This window comes from Amblyomma maculatum, chromosome 3, assembly GCF_055883805.1.
Source record: "Amblyomma maculatum isolate TAMU_Amacu chromosome 3, ASM5588380v1, whole genome shotgun sequence".
Taxonomy (NCBI): Eukaryota; Metazoa; Arthropoda; class Arachnida; order Ixodida; family Ixodidae; genus Amblyomma; species Amblyomma maculatum.
This window is the reverse complement of record NC_139346.1, coordinates 132,085,374-132,100,616: the sequence shown is the minus strand read 5'-3', so window position 1 is coordinate 132,100,616 and position 15,243 is coordinate 132,085,374. Positions and strand designations below refer to the sequence as shown.

General features: G+C 44.5%; 1 protein-coding gene across 2 annotated transcripts in view; it reads left to right on the top strand.

Moving 5' to 3' along the window:
- Nucleotides 1–15,243, top strand: part of Spt6 (transcription elongation factor Spt6) — a 77,106-nt gene that overhangs the window by 14,645 nt on the left and 47,218 nt on the right. For both annotated transcript variants that reach the window (XM_084598061.1, XM_084598060.1), the window contains exons 10-20: nt 3,037–3,126; nt 3,850–3,995; nt 4,716–4,966; nt 5,705–5,834; nt 6,251–6,401; nt 10,702–10,797; nt 10,887–10,988; nt 11,835–11,978; nt 12,512–12,642; nt 13,681–13,798; nt 14,449–14,525. In XM_084598061.1, coding sequence (XP_084454187.1) covers nt 3,037–3,126; nt 3,850–3,995; nt 4,716–4,966; nt 5,705–5,834; nt 6,251–6,401; nt 10,702–10,797; nt 10,887–10,988; nt 11,835–11,978; nt 12,512–12,642; nt 13,681–13,798; nt 14,449–14,525 — 1,436 coding nt within the window. The remainder of the gene's footprint in view (nt 1–3,036; nt 3,127–3,849; nt 3,996–4,715; nt 4,967–5,704; nt 5,835–6,250; nt 6,402–10,701; nt 10,798–10,886; nt 10,989–11,834; nt 11,979–12,511; nt 12,643–13,680; nt 13,799–14,448; nt 14,526–15,243) is intronic.

Below are 15,243 nucleotides of genomic sequence, written 5' to 3'. Positions count from 1 at the left end.
CGATTTGCAGGGTGTAGAGAAGCTTTTTTGTTGAGATTCGGTCTGAAATCTGATGCTCCTAGGCCTTAATGGGGCCGCCTACGATGATGCAACCACTCGGAACACAGCGATTTAGTTTCCAGCCTCGTTTGGGTGGTTACTATATTTTGCTTCTAAATTTGGCTACTATATAATTATAATTTACGACAAAGTATTGAGCTGGCTGTGAAGTTTGCATTGCACCTTTTAAATGTCAAAAGCTTCACTTCAAATGGGCATGCAAGCGGGGTTCTCGTAACATATGTCCATCAGTCCTCAGAGCAGAAGAAGGCAGACGAGAAGTGTCATAATCAAAATGTCCAGCGCCAGAGTCGGAGCACGGTTTAGCAGAAATATGTACATTTGACTGCTCATGACGACATCGTACTGCTGCGAGAAGTGCAGAACCTGAATCTATTTCGAACATTGGAACAGCTGCTGTTTAACAATCGTGGTTCACGAATGGCTGGTTTTCACATGCTATTAGCTTTCATTCGAAGCGTAGACTACAGTAAACAACAAATTTTTTTCCAATAAATGTGTGAATACTCACTGCTGCGAACTCCTCCGTCAGCCAGCTGTGATTGTTGGCATCGCTAAAATTGTGAAGAAAACTACGAACAATGTAGCTGATAATCGTGAGGTTGGACATCACTAATGAATACAGACCGAAGATAGGTTCCAAATCGCACCAGCTGTTGGGATACGCTAGCCGTCTTAGTGCAATAAAAAGCGCCTATCGGCCAGGGACCTTAACGCCTTTGGTGCTGGTGAAAGTGTCTGGCACAGCAAGCCAGTTGTAAAGTGGCTCAAAATTCTCTTTTCCGAATTGGAATGGATACCTGAACAGCGCAGAGTCCACAGCAGATGTATCCAGTTGACCATTCTTTGCATGGCAGCGGCATATAGTCAGCCCACTTTTGCTTTGCAGGGAGATTTCCAAACTTCCTGCTTCAAGCAAGGCAAGGCGAGCGAGCCCATGAGCATGCGCTCCTAGATACAGTTCTTCGTACTCCACCCATATGTCAACATCGACAGATGTCGTGAATCATTCAAGACGCTCGACGGTACAGTTGAAATACGCCTGAAGAATGGGCAATTCAGAGGCCAAGCACCGCGCTGGAAGGGCACGCCGCCGTGCTTTGGAAGCAGATGTGCAAAACATTTAGAAGCAGAAAAACGTCTGTGGCGCCTGTAGAAACAAACGTTCGTCTGCTTCTAAACGTTTCGTACGTTTGCTTCCAAACCAGACGTTGTGCCCTTTCAGGTTCGTCTGCTTCCCTAGGCGCCACAGACGCTCGTCTGCTTCTAAATGTTTCGCTTTGCTCCTGACCTCAAAGTCAGATAGTCTCGGCTCCCTCCGGCTCAGCCTACGCCTTGCTTTATTTGAGTGAACACTTTGCTTACCAGGCAGTGCTGGCAAGCACCTCGAATATATCCTCCACCGCTGATACATCATGCAAAATAGTTTGTGTACCATTTGCTAAATGCTATACTAAAACTCGCTCTGGAAGGTGAGCCTTTTGCAGCACGCTAACTTTATTTCCGTTAGCACCACTATTTACGCTAACGCTAAACTAAAACTCTCTATTAAGTGTTTTGCAAATTGTTCTGCGAGTAGTGTTTTATTCTATTAGTACAGTAGAACCCAGCTATAGTAAGCTCATATATAGTAAACAATTGGAGGACGCCTAGGCTTCGCCTTCAAAAGTTCAACACGATAGCGTTATTGTTCCCAGTTTGCATCGTCTTCTTATGCTCTTTGTCGAGCAGGAGCAGACGTTGATGCGCCATCGACACTCGCAAAAGATTGTGACTCATACGAGCGCCCTGCACTAGTAGAGGGCACTGCTAGCACTGTATTTATTGCACACACATTCCAGAATGTTAGAGAAGCACGTCCGTCTACTTAGCTTGCTTACATACGATGGTTGTATGGAGGACGGTGGCTGATGCCATCTAGCCACATCAAGTACTTGATTTTATTGGATCTGGCGGTGGATTGTGCCATCTGTTGCGGCAGCGCCATATGATCGAAGGAATTTTCGAGTGAGTGCCGCATCGCATGTAAGCAAAGCGGAAATTTTCTTTGCTGCTCGCTTAACTATTACTTTTGTAATTAGTTTCTTTCTAATGACGCACCTAAACATTAGCTGACAGTCGTAAGGCGAAGCATACATTAGGCTCACTTTTATTCGGGGAGAAGCAACACTGTTCCATGGCGGAGTGGTCGCACTGTGAAGGAACCGTGTTCGACTCCACGGGTTTCCGCAAATCTTATTTTTTTACTTACTTTTGATTTCCGCGCTACAACAACAACGCTGACGCCAAATCTTCTGCGACACGGGGCCGTTAACGCCATCGCGGTAAAACTCAGATATAGTAAGGGGAAACTGAAGTCCCAGTTTGTCTTTCGTAGCCGACTGTACATTTTCCCCATTACAGGAAAGACATTTTTGGTAAAAATCGGTTATAGTAAAACACGTCTGGCCATAGCGACATCTTCTTAATTCCCCCGATAAGGTGGCACAGTAGTTAGTGCGCTTGACTACTGTGCCCAAGGACGTGGGATCGAATCCCGGCCTCGGCGGCCGCTTTTCGCTGGATGTGAAAAGCTAGGCGCCTGTGTGCTGTGCGATGTCAGTGCACGTTAAAGAACCCCAGGTGGTCAAAATTTTCAGTGTCCTCCACTACGGAGGACACTGAAAATTTTGTCCTCCACTACGGAGGACACGGAGGACACTGTCATCACCAACAACTGATATAGTACCTAGTATAGTAAAGATTTTTGTCCGTGCCTCTGACTTTACTATGAAGGGGTTCTACTGCACATAGAAGTGCTTTACAAAAGAATTGTAGGGAGCGCTTTCCGGTTAGGTGCTGATGTAAAAGTTGTATTGCTGTGTTCTTGATCACATTTACTTTTATCGACGCAGTGAATTTCCATTTTTACAAGTGTGGGTTACCCAACGCTATAGTTTGTCACTTCTCACTCTTGGCATTCTGTTATGGTTTCAGGTACCATTTATTGCCTTCTACCGAAAGGAGTATGTGGAACCTGACCTCAACATTAATGACCTTTGGACAGTGTACAAATGGGATGAAAAGGTGCTGAACCACTTCTAATTTTACTGTTTCCCAAAACTTGGGTTCTTGTGCACTGCGTCTTTGTTTGTTTTGCTAGTGTCTAGAATGGCTTACTTTGCTTGGCCAAAAAATGATGGTTATTGGCAGTTGTGACGTGGCAGTTGTGAGTACGTCACAACCAGTATTTTGTGACTTGCTTACAAGGGGTAATGATAGGGATATAAACACATTTTCTTCGCTTATCTACAGCTCACAGTGTGATTCTTTCACCGCCACCTCACGACCTCAAGCACTACTAAGCACACACCGACTATGGTTGGTCATGCTCCTCGGAGCAAAGGAACCAGCTTGCTAACACCAAAGGGGCATTTGTTGCTGTTACAACATGACGGCTTGGGACATAATTGAGGCCAGGGTGAAGACAAGATCATGAGATACATTTTCTCGAAGCTTTGAGCTACTCTGGCACACAGCATGGCCCGTGACTATCAGCTCGTGATGAGTTCCTAATGACCAAGAGAGACTTCCTGGGCACTGGGAACTTTCTAGCTAAGGTATCTTAGGATGGTACGACTTTGCAGGGAAACATCCATAGGTACAGAGCAGAGCAAGTGCCCACAGTGGTGGTGCTCGTGGGTGCATCTCTCATATATGGCCTTGTATGGAGGCGGTTGTGAGGTTTGTTGCTGTGTGAAGGAGTGAGCTTTCCTAAAGTGATTGTGATCTTCTTTTATGGCTATGCAGTGGTGCCAACTGCAGCAGCGCAAGAAGAATCTGCAGCAGCTGTTTCAGCGCATGCAAGAGTTCCAGTGTGACCAGATCCTCCAGGATGACCCGGACAAGCCACTGCCGGACAATGTGCGGCCCATTGACGAAAATGACTTCCAGAGGTGCTTCTGCTGCTGCTCGTTTATTCCACCTGCTTTTTCTCTTTTCTTTTTTTTTCTTTTCTTTCCTCTTCCTGAGACTGCTGGCAGGATATTTTTCTTCACCTCGTAAAACTTCATTAAAAGTAAGCTTTTTTTTTTAAGAACAGTTGCAGAAAAATAGACCATTGACACGTACAAATAACCAAATAGAGGCCATTTAGTTGCTAAAATCGGGACAACATTAACCATTTGGCTGTTTTTGTCGTACGGTTACTGCAGCCGCATTGCATCCCGCGGCGTTTTTGCCGTTCGGGTAGTGCACTGAGCGCATAGCATGTAAAAAAATTTTTGACTCTGAGGACAAATTTTTTTCGGAATATTTGACAGTCAAAGGGTTAAATACAAAATGTATTAGTAGTCATTGTTAGGCAGCATGCGCCACTGCTGCACGATTCAAAGGGTTTAGCCTTATCCATCTTTCATAAAGAAAGAAGCCGGTTGCACAGTTTTCCCAGTTCCGGTGACTTTACAAGATGTAAACGACGACTCGCTGTAAGCGCCTGCATGAAACTATGCGATGCATACAAAAAATGAAACCGAACCTAAAATTGTGGTCTCCAACGTTTGGTGGAGAGTTGCATCCCCCGAACGTGATTTTCAGGTTCTGGAAGAAAAGGGAGATTCTGTGCAATTGCCTCTAGAGTTGGATTTATTCTCTTTGTGGGCCTGTTTCATTCTCAGGCTGAAGGAGGTACAGACACCCGAGGAGCTGCGGGACGTGTACCAGTTCTTCCTGCTGTACTATGCGCAAGAGGTGCCCGAGATGCAGGAGGCCATGCGCAAGCGCAAAAAGAAAGAGGCCGAAGCCGAGAATGGCGAAAATGGGGAGAACCCACCGGCCAAGGATGGCGAGGACTCGGATGCAGAGAACCAGCGACTCAAACACCCTGTTCGGAAGCGGCTGTTTGACATCTGCCGAGACATGGGCCTTGGTGGGTGTTTATTTATTTTTTCAAATCTTTTTCACCACATAAGATGGGCATTAGTGGTTGGGTGTCATTGGAAATGTTTTGTAGGGAGCGTGAAATTGATGCAGCAGGGATTCGTTACTTACCTTTCATTTAAGATTAGTGAGCTACCTTTCGAGAATATCAGAGGGGTAGTTTTCGCTAAAAGCAGAGTCTTATTTAAGTGTGAAAACAATGTGAATGTGAAGTATAGTGGTGGCATGTTAAACTTGCTTTTGCACTGTGAACAGTAGTAATTATAGGATAAACAAATTGATTGGATGTGTCTGGTAAATTGTTTGGAAAAAGATGCCAACCCTCAGAGCACAGAAAATACGTTTGTGACTATAAGTGGCTTCTTAGAGTGATGTGTGAATAATAGAGCTTAAAGTGCTAAAAGTACGAAAACAACTGCAAAGGATACTTTATTAGTGTTGTCATGCATCTAGTATGGTGTGTGATTGCCTTGAACACCACATGTTCAAATGCACAGCAATAAGTGCAAATTCTTTGGGTAAAGAAAGAAAAAAAAAATTCCACACCAAACAAACAGTGGGGCGCTTGGGGGTGCTCAATTACTCAATCGCACCAGGGGCTGAAATGGTCAGAAGTCTAAATTTTTACCCTTAAAAAATAACTTGTGTCTACATTGTTCAGCTATATTTCCTGCCAGTAGTGTGCTAGTATATGGTGATGCAATGCCTTGTTCCAATGCGTTTCCAGAGGGCTTGGCGAAGAAATTTGGCTTGACGCCAGAGCAGTTTGGGGAGAACCTACGTGACAACTATCAGCGACATGAAGTGGACCAGTTTCCGGTTGAACCGCAGGTGGCTGCTGCTGACTACGTCAGCAAGTGAGTTCCTCCTGTCAATTATCTCACACAGCTGTTGAAACTGACGCTAGAAATTTGTGAGCATTTTGAGCCTTCCGGGCAAAGCCCCTGAAAAATGACTGATTGACATAATGTTTGTATGCAAGCTTTCAAAAATTATGTCAGATGTACACAGCACATTCTTCCTTCATTTGATTCTCACCTCGTGTTAATTTTATTGCCACATCTGGTCATGCAGTGCTTTGTCAATCAGTGGGCCTGTTTCACCTTGTTGTTTGTGAAAAGCGAAATTTGCTGTTACAGCCGAGATGTGCGCATCCTCAGCATCGGGCGAGGGGAAGGGAAGAAGCAGCTTGTTTTCTCTGCTGTGCCACGTGGTTTACTCTAGTACTCAGGAGTCTGCTCTCTATTTTTTTGTTTTTCCCCACATCTCACAGGCGCTTCACGACTCCAGAAGAAGCCCTGAAGGCAGCCCGCTACATGGTGGCTGTGATGATTGCTATGGACCCACTGGTGCGGAGATGCATCCGCGAGACATTCTTTGAAAGGGCCAAGATCAGCATAGCACCTACAAAGAAGGGCCTCAAGGTAAGCAGTAGTCTCACTCTTTCATTGGTGCAACATTGATATCTAGAAGAACTTGTAGATGGGCTGCATGGTTTTCAAATTCAGGTGCCATTTTTAGGCTTTAACAGAACACTCGTATGTACAGAAAAGAAAAAAAATGGACACGAGACTGGTGCTACATCTAGATTATTGCTCAAGAAAGATCAACAATGTATACCAAAGAACACGCACGCGCAGATGAAAAAACGGCGCCGCCTGCACCGAAACCGCTCAAGATAACCCAACTCTGCCTCCAACAGAGCCTGCTACATGTGCCACACTAAGGTACCGTATTTACTCACAGAATTTGTGCACCTTTTTTTTTTTTTTTTTTTTTTTTTTTTTTCATAAATTAAGGCTTCAAAAGGGATGTGCAAATTATGCGAACATTTCGCCAACGTGCCTTAAAAACTCACCCGCAAAAAGGATATAAAGCGCAATATATATCTAAAAAAGTGAGGCATCATATACAAGCAAAACACCTTCCTTTATTAAGTGCACATACTTTGTTTAGTCGGAGTCGTTGCTGGAAAAAAGTGTATTCCGAGCCATGGCTGACATCCCAAATAGCGTCATCCTTGGTTCCGTCAAGCGCATTTGACAGTCCAGTTTTTTTTTTAAAGCTATGCTCCAAGTGTTGGGAGAGACCCTATCCCACGCTGCCAGTATCCATTCACAGACCGTCTTCAAAGAAGGCCTCTTCATTCTTCCAGTCGGAGTGAGACCGTGTTCTCCACTGGCCATTCAGTTCAGCAAATTCATTCGCCTGGAGTTTAAATTTTGCCGGATAGTTGTGATATCTCATTGCAACCGAACAACCACACGTCAAACCACTGCACGAAGCCGAGCCACCAACAACAAGTTTTTTTTTATAAATTCGGGTAATAAGTTATGGGTGTGCAAGTTATGCGAGTAAATACGGTAATTTATGAAATCACACTGACATGTGGCAAGGCCTGCAGACAAGCAAGTGTGTAAATGACCACGCTGCACCGACAGAGGGGCTCTCCTTCCCGAGTATTGTGCTCGCTGCAGTGGGTGTGAGCCGCTGCTAATTGACATACGGATTTTTGGCAGAAGCGGTGATTAGGAGGTGCGCGAACTGCTTGAAGCATATCACATAAGAAAGAGGGTCAGGGGTGTTAGTGACACGTCTGTGGCCCTGTTGTGGGCAGAGTTAGGCTATCGCAAACGGTTTCAGTTAAGGGGGGACGCGGACTTTGAAAGTCGAAAAATCACGAAAAAGTCTGCTTTTCAAAAAGTACATATCTCGGCTGTATACGTTAAAAACTACCTTTCCTATAATTATAAATGCCTAATTCATTGTGGAACTGCTTTAAATTAAATATACAACTGCGCGCCAGCCCCAGAGTCGCGAGCGAACGGCAAAAGTACCCAAACTTCGCGCGCTCGCCATTTCTCTGCCACTGAACCGAGCGCCGCCATCTTGGTCTTGTTTTGTTTGTGAATGCTTTCCCTTTTCCATGTTGCCTTCGCCGGCGGCGTCCGCGGCGTAGCAGAAGCATGGCTCGCTTGTGATTGGGGGCCTCACAGGAATTGTTGAGCTTCCCACGTCTCGAATTCGGGCTGTGATTGGACAAAGCGCGCGCTCCGTGAGAACATGGGGGATTGCACGACTGCTTTTGGCTGCTGCGCGCGCTGATGCGGTGGCCCCTCCCCGGCGCGTCGTCTGCTCCGGCTGCCTACTGAGCTGGCGTTCTTTGTGCGCTCACTGAATCGCTTCACGTTTCACCATTTTGAGATCGCCGTGATCATCGCTTGTTACGAATTCTGGTGACGTGTTTTGAACGGTTATGTGCACCTTGTGGATTGTCGCACGGTCGGCCACGATGCTCTCTAAGAAGTTCAAAACACTGCATACGTCATCATTCTGTGAATGCCGTCCGAATCGCGAAGTTAGTGAAGGGCGTTGCCAACGGGCGCGGAGACGCTTCTATTAGTGCTGTCTCTGCTACATCACTACTAGACCGACTGCGCTGCCACTTCCAACTGCGTATCTTTCGCGTCAACGTAAGGAGCCGGCGTTTGAAGCGTGCCTGCTGTACCGACCATATCAACCTCGGCGATCTCGGCCTCCCATATCGCGTCTGTCATCGCAAGCGATAACGCGTCGTCAGTGTCGTCAGCTGTTTGCATGAAAATGCACTTTCCGAGGGAATTGGGGAGGTGGAGGCACAACGTGCTGCAGTGAAAAACAAACTTTAGACTTGAAAATGCTGTTTTAAACTTCAAGGGCCATTTTCTCAGAATGAATTTTTTTCATGGTATGGTTGCTTATTCCCGCAGTATCTTTGGAACCGCTAATCGGATTCCCACCTGTTTCTTTTTATTGTGGGCCTGAATAAATTTCCGAGGGCAAGACAAGCTCATTTTTTCAAAATATTGAGTCTGGAATTTATAGTAAACAATCAAAATTAGGCTAATGCAAGTCCAATTTGTGGCACTAACCTCAATGCACTGCTAAAATTTTTCAGCAGGGAAATTTGAATAAAGGGCTCTGTCTTGCCCTGTGGTACCTATTCAGGAACCTTCATAATGAATTTCATAGTGCCAACACATTTTGCAAGTTCACCAGGCATGGTACAAGGAACCCATGTGAACCATTCTGATATACTTCTCTAACTTGAGTACCAATGTACGCAGCTCCATGAAACATTGCAGTTATTCAAATGGCTGTGCCTTGAGTCTACCCTGAAAATTTCATTCAATTATCTCAAGAAACAACAAAGTTGGTATTCAAAGGTAGCCTCCCCCCTTAAGGGGGCATTGTTTGTTCGGTTTGCACATGTGTGCTCTTTGGTATATATTGTTGATCTTTCCTGTGCAGTAAACTAGATGTAGTAGTAGCACCAGTCTCAAGTCCGTCTTTTTCTTGTCTGTAGGCACGTGTTTTCATTTCATTTATTTCATTTATTAATACTGTCAGCCACCATAGGGGGCTGCAACAGGAGTGGAAAATACGAAACGAAAAAATGAGCAATATAGAACACGATGAAAATCGATAGTCAATCAAAAATTGTCTCTGAATGCACACACAAACAAAACCAAAATTAATTACACAGAAATCGGAACAACAGCCATCCTACACAACAGCAATAGAACCTCATCACCCTGTGGTAGTGCCATAGATGAAATTTTCTAAATGGCGTACAAATTCAGATGATGATGATGATCGAACAGCAGAATCTGTAAGAGAGTTCCAGTCCTTACAAGTTTGCGGAAAATAACTAAACTTGAAGCAATTATTTTTTATAGCCGGCAATGGAATGAACCTACTATGACGATGCCTTGATGTCTCATTAGTTTTGATCTCAAAGTAGTCTGATTTATTAATTTTTTAGATAATTATTGATAATGAGGTAAAGAGTTTTTAGTCTTTCATACCTGGTTCTGCTTTCTAACATTGGTAGTTGGGCTTGTTGGCAGAGGTCTGTTGAAGAATGGTTACGGCGGTATTTATTATATATAAACCTTGCAGCGAGCCGCTGAGTCCTATCTAGCTTGTGAATGTTAGTTGCTGTGTGAGGATCCCATACTACTTTGGCATATTCGATAATTGGTCTGACTAAGGTTTTGTAAGCCAGGCACTTTACATCCGGGGTAGCACTGTGCATTGTGCGCCGCAGGTACCATAGTGTTTTAAAAGCTTTGGAGATAACATTTTCAATGTGGGTATTCCATTGTAGGTCTGATGTAAAAGTTAAGCCTAGGTATTTATACTGATCAACTCTTTCGAGCATGTAACCATTTATTTGATAATTGAAATTAAGAACATTCTTTTTCCTAGTTACTGACATGAACACAGACTTTTTTAAGTTTAACTCCATCTGCCAGTCGTTACAGCGCTAAAAAGATGCCTTCTGAACAATGGCATCGGGCAGGCAGTTTTGTATTCAGGATACCACTTTCAGCAAATTTGCAATGCATGTACAGTCTTTGTCAAAAATATACGGCCCAGGGTTTCGCTTCTAAGCCCTGTAACGCGGCTCCTATAGCAATACTGGGATATGAATGTAAGCTAGAGCAGAATGGGGACAAGCTTTGTCATCTAAGATTTTGAACGCCCTAGGTGCAATACGAGCCCCGTAACGAGGCTTAGAAGGAAAACCCCTGGGCCGTATACTTTTGACAAAGACTGTGCATTAATTTGATGGCAGTCAAGTGTGCTCATGCATAGCTGATAAGTAGAAACTTACTTCGGGGACTGTTGGTGCACTTGTAAAGTTTTGTCTTTTTTTTTTCTCCCTCTCTCTCTCTATAGGAAATCGATGAGAACCACCCATGCTACTCATTCAAGTATCTCAAAAATAAGCCTGTGCGAGACTTGGAAGGAGCCCAGTTTCTTAACATGACACAGGTGATTGTGTCTGCTGTACATTTATTTAACTGCTTCATCACAACTATTCTGTTGAGACCTGACTGATTCACTGCTTTTTAATCCGACAGGCTGAAAACGAGAAGCTGCTCAAGATTACGATATCCATGGATGGAAGCTCACAGTCAAATCCTGGTGTTTACCTTGACGAGATTAAGCAGCTTTACTATAGGGTAAGCTTGAAGTTCATTATTGCGGCAGAAGGTGGCCATTATTAATGCACACTTGGCTTGACTGTTACAATGATCAAAACCTGATAGATGATATCTAAATTCATTTGTTTTCGAGAAAAAAAAAAAGCTAGTGTGCTTTAATGGACTAATTAGTTATGCTAATATCACTGCAGCAAAGAGCTGAGCAGACAAAGAAGATGGCTTGAAGGGCTCATTATGACAAGCATTTAGACAAAGTGGACAGTCACCAAAACCAAGGAAAGCATGGGGAAATATGTTTATTTTTGTTTGCAGTGCTTATCAAGGGGAAATTAGCTGCATAACCATATTTTTCCTGAAAGATGATTGTTGACATATTGTTGCATGTGGTATCTTTTTCTTCGATTTTATAACCAGTTTCATATCTTTTGGTTAAAAAAAATGAATACTGATTTTATACTGATTGCCACAAAAGTATTTAACGCACATTTCCTATACTTTCATTGGTTTTAATGGTTGCTGACTTCCCCCAAACGCATTGCAAAGAGTGGCATTGCACTGACACGCTCCTTCCATAATCTCGGATTTTTAAGTGGGACAAGTTTGATGATTGCTCCTGGAGGGGATAAACTTTGTCAACTGTTGTCAAGTTTTAGAAACAGAAGGCAAGTTTGTGTTGCAAGTGTATTGTATGCTTTTGCTGTATACTAGTTTGGACATTGCTTGTCGGGATGGGATTATGAAAATTCATTAAGCTGCCACGGCAATTATTGCGGTATGTTTTTGCATCTACCCCTATCTCGCTGATGCTTTGCTTGCAGTATGCTTAAGCAGGGTTTTCTTTTTTGTCTTGCAATTTTTTTTCAGGATGAATTCAGTAACAACGTCCAGGAGTGGAACAACCAGCGAAGCGAGGCCCTTGGCTTTGCTCTGAGCAAGTTCCTGTACCCGAGCTTCGAGAAGGAGCTCAAGGCACAACTCCTCACTGAGGCTCAAGACGGCATTGTCAAGGTGCGGCGCTTTCTCTCTCTCTCTTTTTTTTTTCTTTGAGGGAATTGAATTGGGGTATGGAAAATGCCTCCAGCAGTGTTGGCCTGCGTAAAGGTTCAGATTTGATAGTACAGGACTCCATTGCCTTTTGCAGCTATTTTCAGGAGCTTTACATGTATTGCACTGAGGTTTCTTTCGTTAATTTGATCCAAGGCAAAAGTTTCTTGAAACATCTGCCAGCTACACAAAATCCTTCATAGCTGCTGTTGGGGTGAAATGTGAGGATTTTGTTGTGCAAAAGAAAAAATGAAGTGGCAGTGTTTGTCGCCATGCTGTTGTCCAGCATAGTGACTTGTTTGGCAGACTGTTTTGCTTGTGTCTTCTTGAAGCTAACAGGGCCAAGAGGAGAAGGAAAACGAAACTTGGGTGCCCTTAAGATGTAGTTTGTTATAGCCAATGGAGTGTCGTTTTATCGTGGACACGTGGCACTTTATGCTTGTTAGATGCTCTTTGCTTATTGGGGGCTGTGTTTCCCTTCTTCCACGTGTCTGCAGGCGTGTTGTCGCAAGCTGTACAACTGGCTCAAGGTGGCCCCCTACCAGGTGGACCCCCAGATGGAGGAGGATGAGGACTTCGACACCCGCGATGGCATTCGGGTGCTTGCCATTGCCTATGAGAACAATTGGTGAGAGGTACCCTTTGGGCAGGTGAATATGTGGTGTCACTCCTGCTGTCTCAGTGTTCTAATGTGACAGTGGTCCGTGTAGTGAAAAATTTAACTTTGGCATTATAAGCAAAGGATAATGAGCATGCCTCTAGCAAGTGGGCGTCGACAGGTGACATGGCTGTGCACTAATTGGCCGATGGGTTATGTGATGTCACCACATGGCATGGCTATGTTGGCAGGAGATGTCGCCTTGGGCAGCTCCCGTCTGATGGAGCTTGAGACACTGTCCCTAGGCCATGCAGGCATGCTCATATGGCTTGGTTAAAACGGGTGTCAGGCTGTCTTCCACATGATGTGGTAACTTAACTTGTGACCGAGTGCGAATGAGTGTGTGTGAGATAACTGAGGCATAAATTAATGGATTAGTTGTTAACAATTAGCGGAGTGAATATATACGCAAAGAAGGATGTGTTGGAGAAGCCATTAATGCTGCCATGTCGCGCCCTTAAAAGCAGAGCTCGTGTACCCAAAACGTTTTGCCCATTCTTTGGGGAAATGGGTAATTACCATCACACGGTGCACAATATCCGTGACTTGGCCCAACTTACCTACTAGGGTTGACATTATGCGCCGGTTGACTTTCTCTATTTCAGGTGGTTGTTTTTGAAAGAGCGCAGTTCTTAACAATTGGAGCTCTATGAATCGTGGTAGGAAGGAGCACCAGTGTGAGGTGCATATATTCGTGGCTCGGCCGAGCTTACCTAGACCCTGCCAAAGCAGGTCGGCTTTGTGTGTTGGTGGACTCTCTCAATTTGTGATGGCCACTTTCTCAAAAGTCAATGTAGCTTCACCGAGTGCAACAAAGCTTTAGTGCACTCTTTCATGTAATGGCCTTTTGTGCCAGAACTATTCGAAATACTTGCTCTGAAATTATTTGCAGGAAAATACCATTTGCTTTAAATTCGTTTTAAATTCAGCACTAATCATGCTGTACTACTAAGCAGTGACGGCTTCTACGGGATGTGCAGACTTACATCGTGCTTCTGCTCTGTGCAGGGAGGTTCCCGCCTTTGGTGCCCTCATAGATGGCACGGGTGAAGTGATGGAGTACCTGCGGCTTCCCCACATACTGAAGAGGAAAAATGCCTGGAGGGAAAAGGAGCGGGAACTCAAGGTATGAAACCTTTGGAGATTAGGGGGAATATGCGACACGAGCTCCGTGATGCTAGTGCACGAGTTACAGCCCTGATGCCATGAACTCAAGCATTCTTGTGCTGGCTCATTGCTTTTGTCACAGAAAACATTTTGGAGGCTAATATAAATAAAAGTGTCTCTTTAAGTTGTTGGTTTTGAGAGGTGGTGTAACTTGACCTTCCATGCTCTGCATTTCTTTCTAGTGGTGTAGTTGATTGCAGCTCTAGTGGTGGGTTCTCAGCTTTTACCCCTGGTGAAATAAGCTTACCATTCCAAAGTGAAGAGTCTTCTCTCAGCAAGAGCCATGGATAACAGCCAGCTTGCTCATTTCTTGGCAGTTCAGGTTTTCTGAGGGCCTATTGAGAAGAGAGGATGTTGATAGAACCAAAGTTAACAGTTCAGGTACATGGCAAGTTCGAAAAAAGGGAATTTGAGCAAACAAGAGCCTATTGCATGAGCTTCTGTTGATGCAGGCTGTAATAAAATATGGAAATCTTATTGGCAGCTACAAATTGAATTCTTTTTGTGTTGGAAGCACCACATGGATCCTGTTCTATATGTTTAATATGGGAGTCTGCTCTGCAGTGAAAGTGCTCCCTCTGTAATGCATTGACCCTTACCCTTTTTCAGGAGCTTGATCTGAAGGTTCTCAGGAAGTTCATCCGCACCAAGAAACCTCATGTTATATGCGTTGGGGGACAGTCCAGGTAAGGGCACCACTATGCCCACATCAATTTCTATGGGTGGAGCGTACAGGCAAGACTCTGATCTAGGTTCTTATGCACGTTCGGATATGGCTTTACAGTTATCAGGAGAACTTCTTTGTGTGCAGTGAAGAGGTTAACACGTTTGCTGCGACATGAGTCACCAATGGGTCATGTCATTTATTCGTGCTGTGCAGCCAGATACGCTCACATGATGAAGGAAGCGGGACAGATTTTATTCCTTCTGTAATCTCCCTAAATTATTTCCCGTGGCTTCAACGTTGAGACCCAGTATACCTGGTCACACAGGATGAATAAATCACATGGTCCATTGGTAACCTAGGCTGCAATGAACGTGTTTAGTAATCAAGCAGCCCCGCTGGAGTGGCGCAGTGATTACGGCGCTCGACTACTGTTCCCAAGGACGCGGGATCGAATTCCGGCCTTGGCGGCTGCTTTTCGATGGAGGCGAAAAGCAAAGTGCCCGTGTGCTGTGCGATGTCAGTGCACGTTAAAGAACCCCAGGTGGTCGAAATTTTCGGAGTCCCGCACTACGGCATCTCTCATAGCCTGAGTCGCTTTGGGACGTTAAACCCCACAAACCAACTAACCAACCAAATAATCAAGCAGTCCAAAACAGATCTTTTTATACTGTATGATGTTAACATTAACGGGTGGCACTGTTCCGCATCCAAAAAATTATTTGTCAACTTTGCTCACT